We start from the raw sequence: 24,209 nt of genomic DNA on the forward strand, positions 1-24,209 counted from the left end.
CTTTTTTTAAAAAAAACAACAACAATGTACTACAGTCTTTAAGTTAAAATCAGTGAATCTCTTGGATTTCATGCTGTCTGTTAGCTAACTAGCCAACAACTAAGGTAATGAATGAGAATACCCTGGTGCATGGTAGCAGACTTAAAACTGTAAATGTATTGGTTTCTCTGTCATGATGGTATACTGGGACGGGGACAGCGGTCCAATCAGAAAGGCAGTTGAGCTACAACCACAGCTTGACTCTCACTGCATGTAAACTCACTCATTAACTCACACAGTCACTCATTCAGTAGATCCCTTGACTTCATTCTTGTCACTATTCATCTATTATGAAACCCAAGGTCACCAGTCCAACTCTTCACACACACTCACACTGCCCCCTATGTCTACATACAGGAATCATTCTCTCTTTTTCCCTGCACCTCGGTCTTTCAGTTGTGGATATAAGAGAGTCCTTTACATATAACTTTGAGTGATCTTCCATCCACTCTGTGAATAAATGAATGTAACCTAGGCTAATACATCAAACATAGTACATTCTACCAGGAGGCGTTACTGAGGTTCAAGAGTCCAATAGACTGTCTCTTTGTGTGGACACAAAACCATGGCACATGTACAGTACTCTCAAAGCCTTTTTTAGCCTACAATGTCCCTGATATGACATATTTTTACCAACTAGCTTAGATGAGTTCGTGTGTATTCTCCAGATGTTACTAAAAATATATAAATACCACCCAACGGTAGCACATAAATAATAATAATTATTCATTAGGAATACCTTTTAAAATGTCAGTGTTAATGTAAACTTGAAGCATTGAATATTCAATACTGAATATCCATCCATATCTGCTGCAGATGCCTCTGAACTCCCTTCTAATACATATGCCAATCATGTCCATCTTTTATTGTTAACTTTTTTTTTTTGTTTGTGCTTCTCTAATCCTCAATTTGTTTGCGAAATCTGGCCCTAATGGTGTGGAGCAGCTCCGTGTGGCCACAGCTGTGCTCCGTCTCTGACCGGCTCATCCTCTGACTTTTGGTCATTTGTATGAGAGGATTGTGGAGATTGTCACTGCTTTGCATAATTTGAATGCACACACCGCTGCTGTATGTGACGAGGCAGAATTCAGTTTTGCCCTCACGCAGTGAAACAGCTTCTTGCACCACTAAGGAGTCACAGCTGATTCTTGTCAATTAAAAAAAATGGCAGAGTCAGACCTTTGACCTTTAGTGAATATTTAGTGAATATTTACTTAGTAGTATTATTTTTTAACAGGGGTCTGTTTTAAAAGAATATTAAAACAAATATATATATATATATATATAAATGACCAATACAGTAGTTAGGGTTATATAGTGGTAGTGATTTGTGCAATAATCTGATTTAATCTGCTCATCAACGGCAACTGGGGAACTTCCAGTGGGGATTGTTGATGTATTTTTTTATTACAGTAAATCATACGGGAGGCTCTGTTATGGTTTAGGGCTGTATTTCAGCCACTAATATTGATGGAACTATGACTGCTAAGTATCCCAGTGCAGCAGTATAAGATGTGTTACTACAGAGATGCATAGGCTGTATTATAAATATGGATTTTTAGGTATTTATAGTCTTCTGATTTGTCTACAGACAGTCTGCAGGTTTGTATGATTTATTCTTTCTTGAACATTTCCACGTATTATTTCCATTAATAATATGAAGCACTTAAAATATTTGCCATAACTCTCATCCGTTTTTCACTTTAACACTGGTAAATGATGATTTTGAGAAGTTCTACACGACAGTAAGTCATTCCCTGGAGCTGAGGCTTCTTTAAGTGCATCATTTGCAGCATTTCCCCATCAGTCTCTGTTATATAACATGGTGCTTTAAAACTACAGAGTTCAGCACAGGCGTCAAGTGCCTGCTTCACTGCTGCAGTTGAAGCAGCGGGCTGGATGGTGCGCCATGTTATTCCCATGACAAATACGTTTTTACCTGTTGTGCTCCACATGCAGAATATTACCCGATTCATCTTAAAGTGTTCCATTAGCAAAGTAGCTACAGCTGTGCAGCAAAAACAAACACATTATGTTTTATGACACCACTCTTTTTTTTCCTCTTCTGTCCTCTCCACTCCTGTTCTTTCTCCTCTCCTTCTTGTCTTTTTGCATTTCTGTTTTTCCATCTCTCTCCTCTTCTGCCATGTCCGCTCTCCTTCTCCTCACCAGATCATGATGTCATCTCCTTTAAGGTTTTTCATCTGTTTTTTATGGTTTTTATTACATGATGTGTTTTATAGGAGTGAAGGATGTCAAGGTGGTTTTTTACAGCGTAGTTGACTCCAGTTTTAACGGCGCTATGGGCTGTGTGTGTGTGTGTGGGCTGCGAATACAATCATGAGATTATTAATGCAATTTGCACAGGTTTTATATATGTTTTTTTTTTTTTTTAATCTGCATCCGTTTTAGCTCATTCTGCTGTATTTTTTGAATTATGGATGGAAGGAAATATTTGAAATATTTGGTTTGCACAGGTTTTATATATGTTTTTTTATTTTTTAATCTGCATCTATTTTAGCTCATTCTGCTGTATTTTTTGGATTATGGATGGAAGGATGAAATATTTGGTAGATTGTGGTTTGTGTTTAAATTCATCACCAATGTGAAAAAGCATTTCCTAATAACTAAATACATGTTACAAAGCAGTGCAGTATCTGTGTACGGATATGGAAGGTGAGAGGAATTAAACAGAACGCTGCACAGAAGAACATTCTCAAATGATGTAATACACACAGATAACCTCACGTTTCTAGGAGCTTCCTGTACTTTCTACAGTAGGGGTACAATGTCATCAATTTGTTTTGTGTCTCCCGAGATTTCTGGCCCAGTGTTGAGGTGTACAGATCCTGACTAGATCTCTTTAAATCGGCATTAAAAAGCATTTTATTCAGCGTGGCTGGACAGGCATGGAACACAAATTCATCAAATATTCATTCACAATATGACCAGAACAGGGGGTTCCATTTTTCCTTTAATAGCCCAAGTGTTTTGTGTTTTTGTGTGTGTGTGTGTGTGTATGTTCAAACCGTAACCTGAGAAAAGCTGCAGCAGCTTTTTAATCACAGCACCGTTAACTGTGTTTCTTATTCTGATCATGAATAATTAATCTGTCTAATAGTCAGTTCTGTCCTGTAGACACCGGTGGCAGTAGTGCAGAAATATTATCCCTCTGGCCATTCAGTTAGATTCTACTTTAAAAATGTATTAGTTCTGCCGTCAGGAGTTTTTTTTCATTTATGCTTCATTCTTTACAAATGACATACAGTAGCACAACATTACTGACCACGCTTAGGGTAAAAAAAAAAAAAAAAGTTAATTTACTCACATATTACAGTTTTGATTTCTGTTCTACTTTACATTCACCTTCAGGCAATTTTGTTTTCCATGTTTATGACTCCAAATTATAATATAATATAATATTTTTTTAGCTATTGCAAAAAGTATTTTTACATTTTCTCAAATTGGTTTTTAAATGTTTGTTGCCTCTTGACAAACCTGCTAGATGATATATATGTGTTCAATCTCACGGATAAATAGTGAAGGCACTTACACACTAGGACATTCAGGCTTTCCACCTTTTCTTCTAATATTAAACCTCATTGGTTGAAATGTAGCCCCAAATAATTACAGAGCCTCCCCAATGTTTAAAGAATGTTGAGAGAATTTCTTTTTTGTTTGCCCTGCTACTTGATTTTCTATCTTCTACTCGTTTCTCATCTTCAGATTTGTTGAAGGTTATCTTGAAGCTCTCGGCTTATATCGCACTGGAGGCTGGAGGAAAAATAATACTATATAAAAATATCCCTCAGAATACTTTTATTACAGCTTGAAATATTACATTACGTTTTCAAATTATCTCCAATGGAACCACTAACTATGGAGAAGTCACAGGGAGGTGAACATAAATAAACCCATTGGACTATAGTCAGTTCATCAACATTTTTTAAAAAGAAAACATTCTCATGGAGACTTCTGCTGCGGATTTAAGAGAAAAATAGAGTAAGTATAAAAAACATTCTCATGGAGACTTCTGCTGCAGATTTAAGAGTATAAATGAGAGGTCACTGTTGATGAGAGGTCACTGTTTATTGTTCTTCATTGAATTCACTTAAAAAACCTCATCATGAAGGACCTGCAGATACATCTGTCTTTATTATTGTTGTCTAACTCCAGTATAAACGGAAGGGATGTTTGGGAGAAAACCATCTACAGCTCTAACCTTTGCTAAGTATTTTCTTGGCAAGCGTCCTTTTCCTGCACTTAACGTAACGATTTAATCACTGATGTAACACTCATCTTTTCTAATGTTTGTTGTCCTGCAGTGATTGGACGAGGAGTGATAGTGACTTTTAAGTCGGCCAAAAATGAGAAGAAATTGACTCTGAGACACAGAGTTGTCTTGTTTTGTCACCCGCCATTTCTGCACACAGACAATAGCCTGTGGACAGACGCATCCTGAAAATTCACTGAATTTGGAGGAATTATAGGCTGCTCACAAGGTCATGAAGCAAATTCCCAGTGAAGTGTGCAGATCAATCAAAGTAGTTTTTGTCTTCTTTTTTTTTTTTTTGCTCTGAGCGGTTCCTTAATGGGAACACAAAATTGCTGTCCTTCTCCCTCTGCCTCTGCCTCAAATTAATCCTCCAAAGCTCATCATTGGCCTGTGTTGAGTCTTGACAAAAGCAGAATAAAATATGAATGAACCACTAATAAATGAGATGAATTTCACTTTGCTGCTGTCGGTGCTGCTGCCCGCAATGTGAACAAGTCCTTCTTTAGGTCAGAGTTTCACACCACCTCTTCCTAATTAGACAGGCTCAAGATCCGGGTTATTCTTTTTTCTCTCTCGCTCTCTCTCTACAGACCTGCTTGAAATGTATTCTACTCTTTAATGGACTTATCCTCCTGTTCTTTTTACCAATGAAATTAAAGCAGTGTAAGAACAGAAATCTGTAGGGGACCTATTAGTAGAAATGTTTTAACTCTGCATACAAGTACAGATTTTATTTATATCACAGTGTATTTCGATGAGATTTGACAGGAATCGTCAGTGAAGAGTCAGTTGTGTTTTTGTGTTGTGTTTTTCAGCTTGTGACGTTTATTTAGTTTTGTATTATTGTGAGTACGCCTGTTTGGAGCTGCTCTCCAGGTGGAGTTTTGCTAAAGCCGTGTGCCAAAGTCAGTGGGAAGCCACCCATTGATGCATCTGTGCCTTTTGCACCGACACAGGTGCATCAGTTGTCAAGAAGTTCATGGAAAGTGACATGTTTGTGTCTCTGTGAAACTCCAGAGCTTCAAGTATGTTATTTTATGTGCTGTGGTTTAGAGTTTATCCAATAGATACGTGCATAAGATATAGACGCAGGCGTTTGTTGTCTTCAGTGGAGGCTGAGAAGTTCACCACAGGCATTCTGAATCCCTGCCTATATAAGCATAGGAGGAAGCTTCTCACGGTTTAGATACCGAGTGCATATGATTGACATGACAGCTGTGCAATAGCAGCTGAGTTGCAGGGAAATGCCAGCAAAATCTATTATTTATGAATGATAAATTCAAAATGCCAGACACTCAAAATCAAATATCTAATTATCCTTAAGACTTAAAAAAAATTATATAACATTAACTCAACTGTCTGTCTGTCTCCCTGAGTGTTTAAGTGGAGCCTATGCTCATGTACATACAGTACATACTGTACCTGCACCTCAGTCCCTCCGGAGTGTGAACATGATGGAACATTATAGGAGGAAATGGACTAGTGCTCCATGTGTAATCTCCAAAATGGTATTGAGGTTTCATTCACATGCAGAGCACGTACTGTGTATGTGAGTGGACTGTACATATACTTTACAGGAGGCTGAACCCTCTGAGACTCTCACTGCCGCGTTGTTGCTAACACCAAAGGTTAATTGTGTGTGTGTTTGTGTGTGTTTAGTATAAAGGAATGTTCCAATTGAACTGCTGTGTCCAGACCTACAGTATTTTAGGTTGGTGGTATCTTTTTGTATGAGTGTGTGTGTGTGTGTGTGTGCTTCTGGGCAGGCTGTGATTGGTCTAGTCGGCAAGCTTCATAAAGACAGTGTCATGATGGAAATTAATGTAATACATCACAAAGTGTAACTGAGTCACCCACACAAGCACAAGCACCGTTGCCTTCTGCCACCGGCCACTCCTGTAAATAATTCTGAACGTAACAGAGGAGAATTTGCTAACACTGTTGGAATAGGCGCTCTTAGCATTCTGGGAATTTTAGACTTTAGACAGTCTATTACTAATATTCCTGGTGCATTCATTTAGGAAGATAGAAGAAGAAGAAAGTGGAAGGGCAAAAAAGCACTAGCAGGTAATTGAACTGGTAGTAAACCATCTATAACTTTGAGTTGAGCAATAGTGTAGGTGTTTTTAACTACAGTAAACCATCTATAACTTTGAGTTGAGCGATAGTGTAGGTGTTTTTAACTACAAGGCATTCACTCTCTTCCTAAGCAGAAGCAGGATATGAGGGAAAAAGCAGATCAGATTTGAGCCCTTTATCGGGAAGTTCACATAGAATCCATGCCTGATTGACAGAGGAATTTGGCTATTTTATTTGCATATAACATAATGACGACTTGAGGCAGGAGTCAAACTCCACATTTTAATGTTTTCCTTGGACTTAGAGAGATAAGCAGTTGATACACACTAATAGCTGCACAGATATTTGGATACTTTAGCACCACCTCTTGTTCAACTTGACACATTGTTTCATCTTTTCATCGTCTATTTTGTTTGTAGTCTCACACGATAAATGAAACAAATGGTAACGTGGAAAAAAAGCACTAGAAACTAGTACCTCGTCATTAGGATCTACAGTACAAAAATACTACCTCCATTTGTGCAATTACATTTCCAGTGTACTTCTCCAGCTCCATCACAGTTCTCAGCTCTTTGATGCAAGTTCCACCCCAGTTATTATGGTACTTTTTAATTATCTTTCCAGGTACCTGCAGTGTTTGATGTTTTAGGTTTGTTTCTGGCTGCAGCAGAACCCACCTGAGCCCAGTACGTATTGACGGGTCTAACTGATACTGTGTCTGTGCAGAAATCGACAAAGAGAGCTGCGGTGACCCTGGGACTCCTCTTTATGGAATCAGAGAGGGAGACAGCTTCTCCAATGGCGGAATCCTCAGGTTTGAATGCCAGTTTGGGTTTGAGCTGATCGGGGAGAGAACTATTGCCTGCCAGGACAACAACCAGTGGTCTGCAAATATTCCCATCTGCATATGTGAGTAGACGTAGCTAATGTGTGGAGAAACAATTTGTAAGTATAAGGCTCCAAAAATCAGACAAAATGTGGAACGGAATTGACTTTTACTCAGCTGAAGCGACGATAACAGTCAGCCTGACCTGCCTCCATGTTGACAGTTCAGAGTTTATTATGGCCTGCAGCGGATTATAAGCGACAAAGCTGAAGAGAATGAATATTTAACAGATTTTCCTCCACATCCACTTAATCTTTCTCCCCTCTCTCCTGGCCTGACTTTGTGTTTCATTTTCTGGGTCTCTTCCTCCCACAGTCCCCTGCATGTCCAACTTCACAGCTCCCTCCGGTACCGTCCTTTCTCCCGATTACCCAGAAGGCTATGGGAACAACATGAACTGCGTCTGGCTCATCCAATCAGAGCCAGGCTCCAGGATCCACTTGGCATTTAATGACTTTGACCTGGAGGCACCCTACGACGCCCTAACAGTGAAAGACGGTGAGACAAACGATGCGTCCATCATTGGGAGGTTCTCCGGCGCCGAGAGTCCTTCCCACCTGACGTCCAACACCAACACGCTGAGGCTGGAGTTCCAGGCTGATCACTCCATGTCTGGGAGAGGATTTAACATCACTTATAGCAGTACGTCTGTCTCTTCCATTTGATTCAATTTCCTGCATAAATGAAGAGAAAATGCAAAATGGGATGAATTATGTTCTGAATCTGAGAGTTTTTCTTACAAGTAAAAGTCTGGCCCAAAGTCAGAACGAGGGGGTGGGGGGAGGCAGAGGGGGGTTATTTGACTTCATATTTATTTATTTTCCTCTGCAGCAGAATAATGCAGCAAAGTGTGAAAAATGGTCCTGTTTTGAAACCATAGGGCAACATTTCTCAAATAACCGTAAATGCATTTTATGCATGACTAACAGTCCAGACTGCAAATGTTGGCAATGGATGTGAGGAAACTAACGTCTTTATGCAACATTATTTCATCCTTTATGCGGTCTAGACCAGTGTTTTCAAAGATGGAATTCTGACCCTTAGGTTGGCCATTGTGATAAATATAGTGGGAAATTGAGGCATTGTTTACTATGGGACGACTTCTGTTAACCAAGTGAAGTCAAAAACCACAACACAAAGTGAATTGATTTTCAGGCTGGAGGAAAACCTGACCTGGTAAAACAGGTGTATTTGTATGGACGTGACATGTTCTCCCCATGTCTCCCTAGGTTCTAATTTAGTTACAGTCCAACGGCATGACGGATTATTATTCAATTTCTGTATGTGGTCCTGTTTTGGACTGGTACTCGGACTGACCTGGGGGTACCACGCCCGCCTTGTTGACTGCTGGGATTGGCTCCAGCTCCCCTCATGTCCCTGAAAGGATTAAGCATCTGTCCTATTTGGACAAGAGTAGCACATTAGCTGCACTAGCTGTGTAACAAATGATGTTACCATAGGCTTGGAAGATATTTTGACTATATTTGAAGTGTTTATTCATACATTTTCTAGGAGAACACAACAAAAGTACACAGAGAAACGTTAAACTTTAACATCATGCCCTTTTCATGCCAAATATCTCTGTTAGAGTTCGAAGTAAGCAAATGAGAAAAACAAAACAGTAAACAACATTTAAAGTTGGGGTTCCTGTGACAAACATTTTGGTCAGACTGACTTTTGCTGACCTACCAGTATTTAATTATCGTGCGTCACAAAACCATATCTGAACAGGAATTTTATTCATGTCTTTAACTTGAATTTTTGTCTGAATCGCACTGGCCTTGGCTCAGAGTGTCAGATTAATAATCCTCCTTTAAAAAATGTAAAATACTTTCCTACATCACCATTCAGTCATGGAAATTGTCAAATTTCTATGGCTCTGTAATGTGACTCCACTAGACTTTTATTTTACTCGATCTGACCTGGTATGTCAGACTAGCGTTGCCTCTGTTGATGTATTTTCATTTCTTTGCTTGTAGTGTTCAAGATCAGAATCAGTCAAGGTTTAATATTTAAGATGTTTTAGATGTTTTCCACATAGGTCAAGGCCCAAAAAAGTCATACTTTTGAAAAAAAAAAAAAAAAGTTCTGTTGCCCCGCAGCGATGTCTGTATGTATTTGTCGTAGTCAAAATCTAAGCTTTTAATCTTTGTAATTTTTAAGGACATTTTTTTAAAGATCTTCAATGCCTCTTTTCAACCAGTTTTACTTGGTCAAGGGCAGTTGTTGTGGCCATTGTAGTAGCTAAGGAAGGAGTATCTAACCGTTGATAAGACGAAGAGGGAAAAATATAAATGACTGTCAGTGTTTCACCCCCGTTTGTCCAGCAAAAGCCATACAATAGTTTAAAACACATCACGTAAGAAAAGCCTTAATTTATCGTACGGTCATTAAATGCAACGCCCCTGCTGATTTGGGTCGTGAACCCCGGAGAGCAACAGTTGAGCTCTGCTGTCCTTGTGGTAGGTTGCAACATGTTTGGAGCTCCGTCTTTAATTAATTAAATTGTATTAATTTCATCATTAATTGCACTGTTATTTACTTTATATTTTCAGCGTTAGTCCTGTGTGTGTGTTGCTCCAAAATGGACTGACTTTATTTTCACTTTTTATGTCTATAAAAGATGACGTACCAGACGTACCGTGCTGATGATTTAACGCAACGTAAACATCAACGCTGCCGCGGCGAATACATATGAATGTTTTTTTTTTTAATATTATTTTAACACGGTGATTTTTGTGACGTTATACTTGAATGGCAGCGAAATTATTCATTACTTACTGTGTTAAGAGGTACCAGCTAAGATTTATCTGAGAGCCAGATGCAGTTCTCAAAAGAGCCACATCTGGTTCGCGAGCCATAGGTTCAGGACCCCTGTTTTAAAGCATTGACGAAACAAGAAGGATGCAACGTGCACAACAAACAGTGGAGCATTTTTTGGATTTGGTGGCAGGCATATTTGTTCATCTTTGATGCAGGTGAAGCGTCTGCAGACTTTGAGCTAATTTAGGCTAAACACGTCTCCATACTGGACAAACACAGATGGAAATTGATATTGATCTTCTCTGCTGACTGTGCCTTTGATGGCAAACAGACACTCTTCTGCAGCGCTGAAATCATTCATCCATAACGTTCCTCACAGAGCGTCACTGGTCTGTGCTCAAATTATTCTGTATAGATCTGTCTTTTTATATTTTTAAGGTCAGCCTGACTTATTGAAGTTAGCAAATAAGTGCGATTTTTTTTTTTTTTTTTTGCCTCACTCTGTCGCACGAAACATCGTTTTTTTTTTTTTTTTTGCCTCTGTCGCACGAAGCATTGCTTTGGTTGTCAGTAGACTTTGTAGAGTCACACTTTATAGTCTTAAAATCTGTTCAGTCAGATCAGATTTTGACGCCCGTCTCTGCCTCTGCCTCATTATTGTGTGTCTGTGTGTTACTTTGCACCAAAGCGTTCGGCCATAATGAGTGCCCAGACCCCGGCATTCCCATCAACGCCCGGCGTTTTGGAGACAGCTTCCAGCTTGGCAGCTCCATTTCCGTGGTCTGCGAGGATGGGTTCATCAAAACCCAGGGAAGCGAGACCATTTCATGTCAGCTGGAACGAGGAAAAGTCATGTGGAGTGGGCCCATTCCTAAATGTGAAGGTAAATATTGACCAGATCTGTTAATAAACTATTCATCAAAAGAGCCATAAGTGCGATTGGTATTGTTTGATAAGTGTAGTGTAAAAGAGGTAATGAGGTGGAAATAACCTGCTGTCAGACATTTTGTTTGACGTTTTTGTGTTGGATGCTACAGGAGGAATGTTTTCTATAACTTCTAAAACACTTATAATATAATTATATCACATGTCACATGTTTTCATGCAAATATGGATTTCTCACGTGTTCAAACAATTCATCTTGACAAGCTGTTTAATGTGTTCACTGTAAATGAAAAAGGGTGCAAATTGGATATTGTTTAGAAGCACCGTGAGTGATTATCAGGACGAGAATAACCTTTTACAGTCGCAACACATTTGCATGACTAATAGGCCACACCTCAGTGAGGGGCAATTCCCGAATCTGCTTAATGTCTGAATGAGAAACAGCCTTCAATGAAACAACACTCAAATGTTTCAAATCTGTTTTTGCTATAAAATTGTTCCACTGCCCTTTGTGGCAAAAATAGGCCACGTTCAATGCAGGTTAAACTGTAAATAGGGAAGAGGGAAACTGTGGAGAGAGCGGTCAAGCCCTAGGATTAAATACTCAATGACGGAGTTTCTAACAAACCAAATCTCAGAGCATCTGATTGAAATTGTGTGTTGTGCTTGTTGAACTTCCCAAATCATGTCATCATTTCCCCTCGGCGTTTTCTATCAGCTCAGGTCTGGACTTGATTAGAGCTGAACAACAGACTTAGATAATGCAGATCAGCATTCACCTTCTTTTGTCTGGTCCATCTCTGTTCAACCCCCAGCCCCGTGTGGAGGCCACTATTCAGCGCCAAGTGGAGTGATTTTGTCTCCTGGGTGGCCTGGTTACTACAAAGACTCCCTCAGCTGTGAGTGGGTGATTGAATCAGAACCAGGACGCTCCATCAAAATCACATTTGACAGGTGGGTGGCACTGTTCTCTGATCTCTGATTCTTCTGCGTACTGTAATCTGTCTGAGGGCAGCAAACGTGCACCAGTATGCAGATCAAGCAAATTCTATATTCGTTAAAATTCGACAAGCAGAGATTAACAAAATGTTAATGAGGATTTACCTTGAATGTTAAAAGGCCGTTCAATTTCACTGGTTGGCATCATTATTCAGTTTCTTTTGTAAATCAAGATTGCCTCCCAGTATTTCAGTGTTTGAGTTATGAAGTGGTGAAGATACACTGATTTCAGTTTAAAAGGTTTAGTTTTATTTACATTTTTTATCTTGTTGTCTCAGATCTTCCCATTGGCTTCTGTTATACATGTAATCCTTGCCATATGTAAAATAGTACTTTGTTATCTTTGTTCACAGATTCCAGACAGAGCTGGGTTATGACTTCCTGGAGATCCACGATGGGCCGAACCTGTTGTCTCCTTTGGTCGGCTCCTTCAACGGCACCCAGGTTCCACAGTTCCTGTTCAGCAGCAGCAACTTCCTTTATCTGCTCTTTACCACCGACAACAGTCGATCGAACGCTGGCTTTAAAATATTATACGAAAGTAAGTGGGAAACAAAGGCGAATATGTCCTAACACACAAAGATTCAAAGGCCACGCACAGAAAATCTGTCCTTAGCTTCTCTATATAACAACACATTGATGGTTTCTGTATAAAATGTTTAGAAAACCACTAATGCTCAACACAGCACAGACACCAAACTGTGACATCCCTGAACAGACAAGCACAGTTAGACAGACTGTAATGCAAGGAGGCCTCCAGTGGAGTCATTAGGTAAACCACCATGACTGCACAGCACGCACTTGTAAGTGTGGACCATCTGTGACTTTGACGAGATGCAATGTCAGGCTTAAGGGGCACATCAGGGTCAGAAATTAGCGGGGGCTCAGGGGAAAATGAACTTGAAACAAAGAGAAATTGTCCTTGAAATTCTCATGACTGAGGCTTTTAATGTTCCTGGTGATGTGCTGCACATTAAAGCTTTGCAAAGAGTAAATGGAAAGGAATCCAGCTAAGGTGCTGTAGTGAACATTTACTGTGGTGATGTGAATCTAAAGTTGTTGTTTTTATATGCCATGGAAGTTATAGCAAGTCGTTTCAGTGGCTAAAACACATTTTTCTTCTTCAGGCGTTACAGTGGACAGCTACTCATGTCTGGATCCAGGTATCCCCGTCAATGGAATCCGCTATGGGCAGGATTTCTCCATTGGCTCCACTGTGTCATTTGGTTGTGATTCCGGCTACAGACTGAGCCACGAGGAACCACTGGTGTGTGAGAAGAACCATTGGTGGAGTCACCCTTTACCTACGTGTGATGGTAAACACCCTTTAAGATGATTTTGTTGGAGGTTGAATTATTTACAATTCAAATTGTTTTAGATCTCAATGATAAAATGTTGATTAAACCGATAACTAATTTTAAACATCGAGAGAAATGAAACTCAGATTTTCGTAGACATTGCTCGCTGTGCGTCTGTGTTGTCTCCTGCAGACCATAAGTACAGTAGCTCAAGGTCATCTTGACTTCTGCACCGCTGAGCTACTTTGGTTTAAAATGTTTTTCAGCTAATGTTCTTTAGAAAGAACTTGGTTTTCAGTAGGAATATTTTTTTGTGAAGAAAGAAACGTTACACAAAAGAAGCGTACAGCAAAAGCACTTTGAGGACATTAAATGATTATCTAACAAGCCTTAAGAGGCCAGTGTATAAGAACCCTCAGCGATGGAGCTACTCGTTCACTCGCTGTGTCCTATATAAAACTGAATTGAAAAAGAAAAAAACAGGTGAATCACACACATACGCACAGACACCTGTGAGCCACTGGGGACTTGTATCAGGACAGGTGATGGTGTCTGGTGATACAGATGAGGTTACAGTGCCCTCTCCTGCTTCCTCATCTAGTCAACTTTGTAAATACTACGTTCCGTATTTGGTAGTTCATTGGCCAAGCCTGTATTAAGCTTGAGTGCAATTACTGTGATGAAGATATAGGTTTAGTCCTCAATGGGACAAGTGGTCCTGATGGACTCTATAACATTGTCAGAGTAGGTCTTCAATAGGTCAAAGAAACTCACAAGCACACACACATGGCACACAGGACAACATAATGTACTGTTCACTTTCTCTGGATCTATACCGTGGTGGCAGCTGTAGCTGAGGGGTATAATTAGCCAGAGTGACAGTGTGGGTATATTGGCGATTGTATAATTCTGTGTAGGCGTGTGCATGTATACATGTTTGTATGTCTGTATGCATTTGTGTCAGCCCATGTGCACACACGTAGAGTCTCTGTGCCTCTCAGCCCGTGTCCTGCTTTTGTCCGTGGGCCTGCTGTCAGCCACATCCCTGTGAGGGCTGTGAACACAGTAGGTTCCGTTGTAGATTTGAGTTAAGGCCGACCAGAGCCTATGTCGGCTGTCACCTCCTCATTTTTCTGCTACACGTCAAGGAGGGATGGGGGACACAACGGTGAAGTGGGGGAGGTGAAGTGAGTTGCAGGGAGGGAGGTCGGGGGGGGGGGACTCTCCCTCTCTCCTTCTCTCTACTGCCCTCTTTCACATTAATGGTACAGCAGAACAGGAGGAATGATGAGAGAAACCCAAAGGTAGAACTGTTGTGTCAGTCCTGTGGTTCAGCCTGATGGTTCATTCACAGGTTAACCATATTTGAATAGTGCTATCCTTTACCTTTAACAATATTGTCTGAATTTAGCATTCAGTTTTAGTATCAACTACTGTTTTGTTAATAAACCTAAAAAACAAAATTTCTCTCCAAATTAGGAAAATATGCTCCTATATATTAGAAGTCAAACTGTTTGTAATTAAGGAGAAGATTGAAGAATTTAGAAAGGATTTTGGTGTCTGAAGTTTAATGTCAGTGTCACGTAAAGAGGAAGATGATAGTGAAAGAGTTTAAATTACATCATCTGCATTGGACATGAAGTCCTTATACCTATGCAAGTTCTTCTTAAACACTTCATTTGCCCATCTTTCAGATTTGGTCGTCGTTACCACTCTGTCAATTCTGCACTTTCAGAAGTGACATGGTGGCCTTTTTGTAGGTATATCAAAAGAGAAACAGACAGGACAGCTGCTTAATTGTAAGGTGGACCAACCAGAGGCAGCAGAGATCAGGCACACTGCAATAGATGGATTAGTATGCACAGAAGGAGCGTCTGTTTTTTTTTTTTTTTGCCCTCCCCACCAGCATCTCTGACGACCTGGTTTCAACTCTGAGTATCTCCGTGCCAACACGGTCCTTTTTCTGCATCACAGTGTCCAGGACTGAGCCTGATGCAGAACTTGCAGGGTTGCAGCAAAATAAAAATTAAAAAAAAAATCCAGTTTTACAATGTTTTACAGCACATCTGTAAGGCCCACTGTTTAATGTTGAAACCTAAATCCTAGTGAGATGATGCTGCCTCCTCACTGCACAGAGTTTGCAGAAAAGTAGTAGCTTGGATGTTCAGTTCAAGTGAATGTTCAAATTCAGGTTAGGAAAATCACTCCATGTTCTGTGGATCAGTTCCTAAGTCACATGTTCGGAGCCACGTGTTTGCTGATCTGCTCCTTAATTTGATTTTTAAGAAAATAGGTTTGAAATTTTGATAAAGTTAGGATTAGAATTAGGGATGGGTTAGAGTTAGGGTAAGGATTAAGATTAGTTATACTGTATGTGTAATAGTTAAGGTAAATGGTTAGGGAATGTAACATGTCTATGTGAAGCACTCATAACTTCTGAAAACCAGTGTGTGTTTTGTGGTAGAGGTGTTGCCCCTGAGGCTAGAATGGTGTTAGAGATCCACAGGGTAACATTATTTGATTTTCAGTATCTATATCCTGGTACTGAACTACCACACACCCCCTCGTTCTCCTTAATGTCCCTGTGTCTTTCAAACTCACTCTTCTTGTCCGTCCAATCTATCCAGCTCTATGTGGTGGAGATGTTAGAGGCCCCTGGGGAACCATCCTCAGCCCTGGCTATCCAGACAGTTACCCTTCATCTCTCAACTGCACCTGGACTGTTGAAGTCAGCCACGTTAAAGGCAAGAAACACACACACACACATACACACACTCACTACTTAGGCAGAGGTAAGAGATGTTAGCATAGAGGCACGAACATATACGCAACACGTGACATATTGCAACAGAAACTTAGAAAGTTTTTCTTTTTTTCAGTATGTAAATTCCAACAAAGCCAGGCCATGTGCACATTGACGCTGATCATTATTTAAAAATCTATAAACACATGCTAAAATAATATATGCATATATAATGTTTTTCAATCTGTCTCTGCTGTGATCATACTGTCAAATGATTCATACTGATTATACATGCAGCTGGAGAAGCAGCCAACTGAGAATTAATGTATTTCCTGTCTGTTCCTTCTCATTGTGTGTTGTGTGTGTGTGTCAAACAGGAGTCCAGTTTCAGTTCAATTCATTCCATTTGGAGGACCAACACGATTACCTCTTGGTGACTGAGAATGGTAGTTTCCTGCAACCGCTGGCTCGTCTGACTGGCAATGAGTTGCCTAGCAACATCAATGCCGGTCTCTATGGCAACTTTAAAGCCCAGCTCCGATTCATCTCCGACTTTTCTATTTCATACGAGGGCTTCAACATAACTTTCTCAGGTAATTTTCTTGACAAATATCTGTGTTTCAGATTTGCAACATTTTGATCAACATGTCCACTCGCCTTCAAGGGGTGGAGTACGAGTGTTAGAATTTTAGCGTGAGAGCCCTCTCTCCCTCACTCTTCACTGCAGAGGTTGCTGTAAACAGCACACTTGACTGTGTGCTGTTCCAAAAAATAATTAAAACAGCAGTTGAAAACAGAATATTTTTCACCCCTCGGTCCTTTAGTCTCTTTTAGAGTTAAGACGTCAAACCTAAAACATAGAAATGTCTTTTAAACAGCCTTGATGGACCTTTTTTTCCTATTCCGAAGCCTTAAACTTTTTGCTCCTTTGCTACACAGCATTTGACTAACAAGTGGCTACATCTGTATCTCCCCTAATATACTGTTGGCAAACCTTCCCCTAAATATCCCCTATTAATATTTGGTAGACGTTTTTTCCATCCTCCTCTTCTATTAAAGCTGTCTTTACACTTTCCGCTAACTTTAAGATATTTGTTAAATTTAGTTTAGTCTCCTCAAAAAGTTGCAGTTGATCAGTTATGAGTGCGTTTTACCTCCAGTGACAGCCCCCACCGTGAAAGTTTGCACAGTATCAGCCCTCCCTCTCTCACCGTGAAAGTTTGCACAGTATCAGCCCCCCCACTCTCTTTCTCTTTTTTTTCTCTTTTTCTCTCAAGATAAGAAACCAGAGCAATACTTCTAGCCAGACCGAGGCACTAAATGTCTCTTAAAGTGTATTGGAGTAAATGATCTGTCATAGCTTTACCCTAACTTGAGAAGTTACCAAAGAACAGTGCTTTGCAGGAATAAAAGTGCAAAGCAGCGACATGGGAAAAATAAAGATATCGTCTTTTTTTCACGTTTTGTTGTATAATGTAGTGATGTGCTACAGCATCTCACTGAATGGAAAAAATCATTTTGGCTCATGGTTTGTGAGGGCTCATATACTGTAGCTTGTTAAGTTAATGTTTATCTCTCATTTTTCCGCTGGAAAGTGTCAGTTCACTGCTGCCGTCACCGACAAACCATTAAACCTTTTTTCTGGAGTAACTCAAAGAAGAAGAAAAAAACCCACGAGACTGCAGGGAGTGAGACTGAGGTTACACAACATTAAACCAAATTCAATCCATCATTAAACAAAACAAAAGTACACGATGAGTTGGAGATGGATTCCCTTTAGCAAGATATATTGGCTAAATGTATGTTAACACCAAAAGTTTGCTCTCTTTGTTCAGAGTTAAAGAGTTAAATTCCTTGTTTGCTCGACATCCAGAATAGCAATTTAATCACTGGGTCAAATAAATCATGCAAATAATCAACATCTGATTGGGTCATTTGATGATGTCAGCAATGACTCAGTTCCTCTGAATGATCTCATAGTTTTTCAAACAAGTGACTGGCTGTAATTATAAACATTAGTGTTTGGTCCATTGGTTATTCAACTAGCAGTGAAATCAAACCACAATCAATATTGAGTTGCACATCTGTTTAAAACCACATGGTTTCTTGGGGTTGGATTGATGTATATACCATTAGACTGTACACTAATAGTGTCACTGCCCCAGGGTTTTGTTTCCATACAGCCTCCATTAGATGTGTAGGACTCCCCATGTTCTTCCATTAACTTTGGACTTAGAATGTGGGCAGTATTTCAGACACCAAACTAGAAAAGGCAATATTATATTATGTCACACATGGAGTAGGTGGGATTGTTCCCACCACGTACTAATTATACCAAAGCATTAGTCCCATTAGTCAACAAACAACAACTATACTTTGAAGAAGAAGAAAAACAGAGAAGGTGCACCGGTCAAGTCGCATTTATTTATGGAAACGAGAAGTTAGTTCAGGACCAGGTGGAGTCCGTTAGTACTTCAAAAATGTCTGCCAAAATGTTTACAGCAGCATAAAAATACTTTATCATGGATTGTATTGAAGTTGACAGTATTTCTGACTCATTCAGCTCAGCTGTCGTAAAGAGCGATATAAAAAAAAAAAATCCCACCTCGTACATTTTTTTCGAACAATAACTCACTGTTATGTGTCGGCTGAACAACATTCATCTTTTTTTTTCACTCTTCTTTCCTGCACATTGTTTTCTTTTGCACTTTGCACAATATATACTACAATTAAATTTGTATATATTTGCACAATATATACTACAATTAAATTTCTATATATATGTTTGTGTATACAAAGTTTCTCGTGCCTTGGTGTTTTATGTTCCTTTTTCATATTTTCCTGCATCTTCTCCGCTTTTCCTTACACCTGTGACCATGCTGCACTATTTAAACTGTGCAAAAATCAACATGCATAACACCATGTGTGATTATTGTCCCCAGAATACACTCTGGAGCCATGTGAGGATCCTGGAATGCCTCAGTTTGGCAGGAGAAACGGCTACAGTTTCAGCGTTGGCGACACCTTGTCTTTTTCCTGCAATATGGGATACCGCCTGGAGGGGGCGCCAGAGTTGATCTGCCTGGGCGGTGGTCGGAGGATGTGGAGCTCTCCTCTTCCACGATGTGTTGGTATGTGGCAACAATATTGCTGTTGTTATAGCTGTAGAGCCGTATAGGAGACAACGTTGGTTTATAATGGTAGAAATGTTGTGTCAATGAAGGACAAGGGCTTTAAATCTTTTTATTCAATATATATTCATTATAGCTGTTGATATTTAGAAGGACTATCTGAAACACAGAGGTGTAGGAGCAGACCTACAACATCTGATTCAATCAATACCAATTCTCTACCTCAAAGAAAAACACAGACAGAAAACCGGCTGTTCCCTGTGAAAATCCCCAGTGCCATTTCACGCTGTAGCTTTTTTCTTCTAGTCCAGTGTTTGAACATTCTGTAGTCGTACTCGTGTATTTGGGCGGAAGCAGCTCTAATAACTTTTTGAAAATAAAATGCATTCCCAATAATCGGAGAGTGACAATAGGAGCCTGTGGACCTGGCTAGTTAGAGGAGGCTCATCATCTTCTCAAATGGAAGTCAAGGTTTTTAATATTATAATCCTTCGTTTTTATCTGTTGATTTCCCTGCTTGGCTTTTCATTTGCCTCATGTCCAGTTCTCTCTGCTAGGTTAGAAAAAAACAAATTCTCTCCTTCTCTACTTTCTGCCTCGGGTTTCACATGGTAACTTAATAGTAAGAAGGTAAAAAGGGCAAGTGGAACCTTTTTGGCCGTAAAGGCCATTTATCCACTATCTGGCATGAGGCATTCCATCAGGATGAATCCAGTTATCTTTGTCTTTATCTTATTCAGTCCTGTGCTCTCTGAACTCAAATAACCCTTCACTGAAGAAGACGTCTAACAGGCAGCAGTCTTCTTTAATACCTTACTTAAAAAACACAGTATATAAAAGATTCTTTCCATTGATCAAAATGTGTGTATTTTAATCCTTTGTTAGAGAAATACATCAACATTCCCCAACTTTTGTAGCTGTCCTTCAAAACATAGTGAATTAATTACTGAATGGGAAATGATTCAGACAGGATTTAGTATTAAAGTTTGGCTTTCGCAAGACGATCAGATAAATATTGAACAAACCATGGGGGAAAATGCCAAAGTTTTTGAGTTTAGAGTTTTTGTTTTTATTTGTGCACGTGTTCTTGAATGTCATATTTCCAAGTCTCATGTTTTCAGTTTCTAAAGCGGACGGAGCCACTGTTTGAGGAGTTCTTTTTTAAAATGAGCCATCATTCTGAAGTGTACAATACCAAGGCACCACATTTGTACATGTAATTCTACTAGTGGTGCCTATAGATATTCCAGAAACTGTAAATGTAAAGCTGTGAAATGTGGTCTGCCAAATGATTAAATGGTACAAGCTGCAAACAAAAGGAATCACATAGAAGGAGCACAAAGTGAAACATATGGGTTTTTATCAGTACGTACAGAGCAGAGAAAGGCTCAGTGAACCATGAACACCTTGACGACAACAGATGAAAACCTTTCTACCTTGAGTGGAAAATGAGAATATTCTGTCTTGAATTGCTAATTAATGAATGCACATAATCAGAAGCAAAGACCATGTGAACCCGCAGGGATAATAGGCAAATTAATGGATTGATTTTAATATGTTTAATCCATTAGGACACTGTCTTTGAAAATAGGCTGCTGAGCAAACAGAAAACTCCCAAACTCTCATGTGCACTTTGTATGTGTTGATGGACAAAAACTGGACACTGTAAAATCACAGTGTAAGATGAAAGCCCAATTTAAGCTACAAGAAGAAAAACAAAACGAGGAGTCTGTTTGTGATCTTTTACTGCTGTCTCTTTTTCAATTTTGCTGGAGGTTTTTATTTGTTTTGTAACAAAAAATCACTAAGTTTATCACATAAACAAGGTTAACTAAATAGTTCTACGGCAAATTCCTGGGTGTCTGATTTTTCAGTTTTATCTCTTGTCTTTGTAGAAAACCGAGCTGAGTGTTATGTTTTCTATGATCAGGTTTCTGAACCTCAAAAAGAACATCAAATCTTTTTAGTTCTTTTTCATGAATCTTGAAAGTAAACCTGTTGAAATTATTGATTTGAAAGAGGTTTTGTTCCAGTTCCATCTGGTTTTCCCCTCAAAACTGAAAGAACATTTTACAAGCGGTTGGATTTAGGTTTTCTGACTGCATTTAGAAAATACATTGTTTTAAACTCGTCTTTCTTGTCTGCTGTAGACTTGAAGCTTCGAAAAAGATGGACCAGATTCAACTTTATATAATGTTGAAAAATATCATACGATCTAAGATGTTTTCTTTCTTCAGTTTTGGATCCTATTGTTTGGTGGATTTTGTTGATACGTCTGATACCTCCAGATCGTATGGTGGTTTTATTTAGGGTAGAAGCATCAACACAGTGTTGTCTCCTTGTTTTTCCCTTGTTGTGTCTTTCAGTTTCTTGCTTTATCTTCAACAATCTAAACATGAAAGTAAGGTTCAGGGAAGGTAGGCTGTGCTTTAGCTAATTGGGAGAATTGCAGCTCCTCGTACATGTAACCCCTCAGCTGTTATGATTACTATTATAATTTGTGGTTTGTTATATTTTGATTCTTTGTACAAAAGATAGACTACAATAGAATTAGCTTGCTGTCCTGGTCCATACGTGGTTATTGGTTCTGTAACTCAATGCTCAGCTGCATGTTCCCAATTTAATTTTTCGCAGCTCAAAGGAAAAAAAAAATCTAGACAGATTGGATGACTGTTGTGTGAAGTGGAAGAATCACGATTGAAGCTCAAAAGGGAAACTACAAATGGAGAGGGAGAGAGAGAGAGAGAGAGAACGGGCATGAGCGAGGGAGTCAAAGTGCAGAGAGGGAGAGCCTCTAGAAGTAATTTTCTAAATGGAAACTCTAGCAGCCTGATTTATTGACAATATGACAGCTGTAATATGACTATTACACCAGTAGGTACATGAAGGGGGGTGGGGGAGAATGGAGAGGAAAAAAGACAGACACGACGTGGAGAAGAGGGGACACAGGTGAACGTACGCAGTTTGTGGGTCTTTAGGTAAATTACATCCTGAACGTTTGTCTGTTGTTGCCCCGTTACAGAGGTTTACTGCTGACAGTACAGCTGTTTGAGAGGGTTGTCTGGTCAATACACAGAGATGGCTTGGAGGGTTTATTAGATACAGCCCATATGGAAGAGTGGGCTGCCAATATCCACTAAGCAAAGACTCACAATGGAAACAATGACCATAATAAAATAATTCACATAATGTTCTCCAGTGTCCCTGAGGTCCAGAGGGTGGGCTGGATGCTGTGGGGCAGCTGGACATTTATGATTAGATTATTTCTTTATTGTGCTATATAAACCTTTTGCCCCTTCATTGTCTAAATAATGTTATTATTTTGGAAATAAATCTCTGAATAAAAAATATATGGCTGACCACACAGATGTTTGGGTGGTGGTTAAATTAGACTGGTCTTATAGTAGAGGGTTTCAGGCCGTGTTCATATCACCATTAAAACCATCAGCATTATCTCCCTGGTTTTGGCTTAGTGTATATCAGATACTAGATGTTGAGATGTTGTCTAGGGTTGACCTGAAACAGTCATCAAATCAATGAAAAACCTAATACCAAGAAGCTGGTTTGTATTCTTATTTTGACTTGACTGAATATCTTTATTTGTTTCAAATCCTAACGTTTATTCAGAATGCATTTATGGAATTGTTATCCTTGTTGTTTTTTTTCCTCCATTCGTTTTAGATAAAGGAAATGAAAAAGAAACTTGACGAAAGATTACTGACACAAGATTATTGTATGGTTGCCGAACATTTCCAGATATTATAACCTCTAACTTTTCTAACATCATGTGGAAAGTGTTTAGAGTTTGATTTAGTGTCGTTGACAAACTGTCAAAACCCACACAGATAAAAATCGAAGTATTTCTTCTTATTAAAAAAAAAAACTAATACAATGATTTTTCATGCGATTCAGGTATTGCTTTTACTTGAAAAAGTTACATGAAAAAAGTGTCTTCAACTCCACGCGCCCAGTCTCATCCCAGTCTTCATGTAAAGATGCTGTTGTTTTTCTTTCTGTCAACAGCGGAGTGTGGTTCATCTGTCATCAACAATGAAGGGATCCTACTCTCCCCAAACTACCCCATGAACTATGACAACAACCACGAGTGCATCTATAGCATCCAGGTAATAACTCTGTACATCCTTCAGCACACATAAAAACATGCTGTTGTCTTAAATAACGCAAGGCTGCTCTACAGACGAAGGGCTTTAATGATGTTCTTAGCTGGGATGCTGGTGATGTAACGAAGCCTTTGTAAAGACAGTTGTTGTTGACTTTGTTGTATTGGATTTTAATGCACACTTTAGGTTCAGGCTGGGAAAGGAATCAACATCTCTGCTCGAACCTTTCATCTTGCCCAGGGGGACATACTTAAGGTAAACACAATCCCCCACAATCCTTTGTCGATTCCGGCATCATCCTCTCTGCCAGGTTTTCGGGTGTCGGTGAGGATGAAACAAATGGGTTTGTTGTTAGTCCTTTTGAATTGCATCCTGACTGGTGTTGAGTGTTTGTTGTCTGTGCAGGTTTATGATGGCAAAGACAACACAGCCCATGTTCTTGGAGCGTTCACTGGGTCGTCCATGCTGGGCCTGACTCTCATTTCCACTTCAAACCATCTGTGGCTTGAATTTTTCAGCGATACAGAAAGTACAGGAGAGGGTTTCAAGTTGGTGTATTCAAGTAAGTTCACCGCTAGTGCGGCTAACTTTTATAAACTTTCCAGCATTTACAATCTCACCTAGAAGTATGTGGTATATTTTACGAGGAGTTGAAGCTCTATAATGTAAATTGGCCGTGAAAGAAACTCTTTTGGTTTTTAACATGAATTCAAATGTTATTTTGTTTTCGTGTGGTTAAACTGTGGAAGTTAGAGAGTGAAGTTATAGGTGGAAGGAACTTCTGTCCCAGTTTACAATCATATAAAAACCTTTTTTTTTTACTCAGAAAAAGTGCTGATAGGCTCAGAGTTGAGCAACCTAAAACTCTGAAACAAACATCACCAAAACTCAAATATTTGTTTTTTTAAACACTCAACCAATGATTGAAATTATGCAGCCTTTAACGTATTTTGCATATATCAACTACATGAATGTGTATTTAAAGAACA

The 24,209-nt window shown here is 39.4% G+C and overlaps 1 protein-coding gene across 1 annotated transcript in view; it reads left to right on the forward strand.

The window, feature by feature from the left end:
• The window catches only part of csmd3b (CUB and Sushi multiple domains 3b), a 232,649-nt gene that overhangs the window by 154,427 nt on the left and 54,013 nt on the right, over positions 1-24,209 (forward strand). The window contains 12 exon segments of the mRNA XM_025064901.1: positions 7,121-7,303; positions 7,596-7,922; positions 10,732-10,926; positions 11,744-11,882; positions 12,281-12,468; positions 13,055-13,243; positions 15,853-15,969; positions 16,346-16,561; positions 18,911-19,099; positions 23,123-23,223; positions 23,407-23,475; positions 23,626-23,782. Of these exon segments, the coding sequence (XP_024920669.1) occupies positions 7,121-7,303; positions 7,596-7,922; positions 10,732-10,926; positions 11,744-11,882; positions 12,281-12,468; positions 13,055-13,243; positions 15,853-15,969; positions 16,346-16,561; positions 18,911-19,099; positions 23,123-23,223; positions 23,407-23,475; positions 23,626-23,782 (2,070 nt within the window).

This window comes from Cynoglossus semilaevis, chromosome 18 (assembly GCF_000523025.1).
Source record: "Cynoglossus semilaevis isolate Cse_v1.0 chromosome 18, Cse_v1.0, whole genome shotgun sequence".
Classification (NCBI taxonomy): Eukaryota; Metazoa; Chordata; class Actinopteri; order Pleuronectiformes; family Cynoglossidae; genus Cynoglossus; species Cynoglossus semilaevis.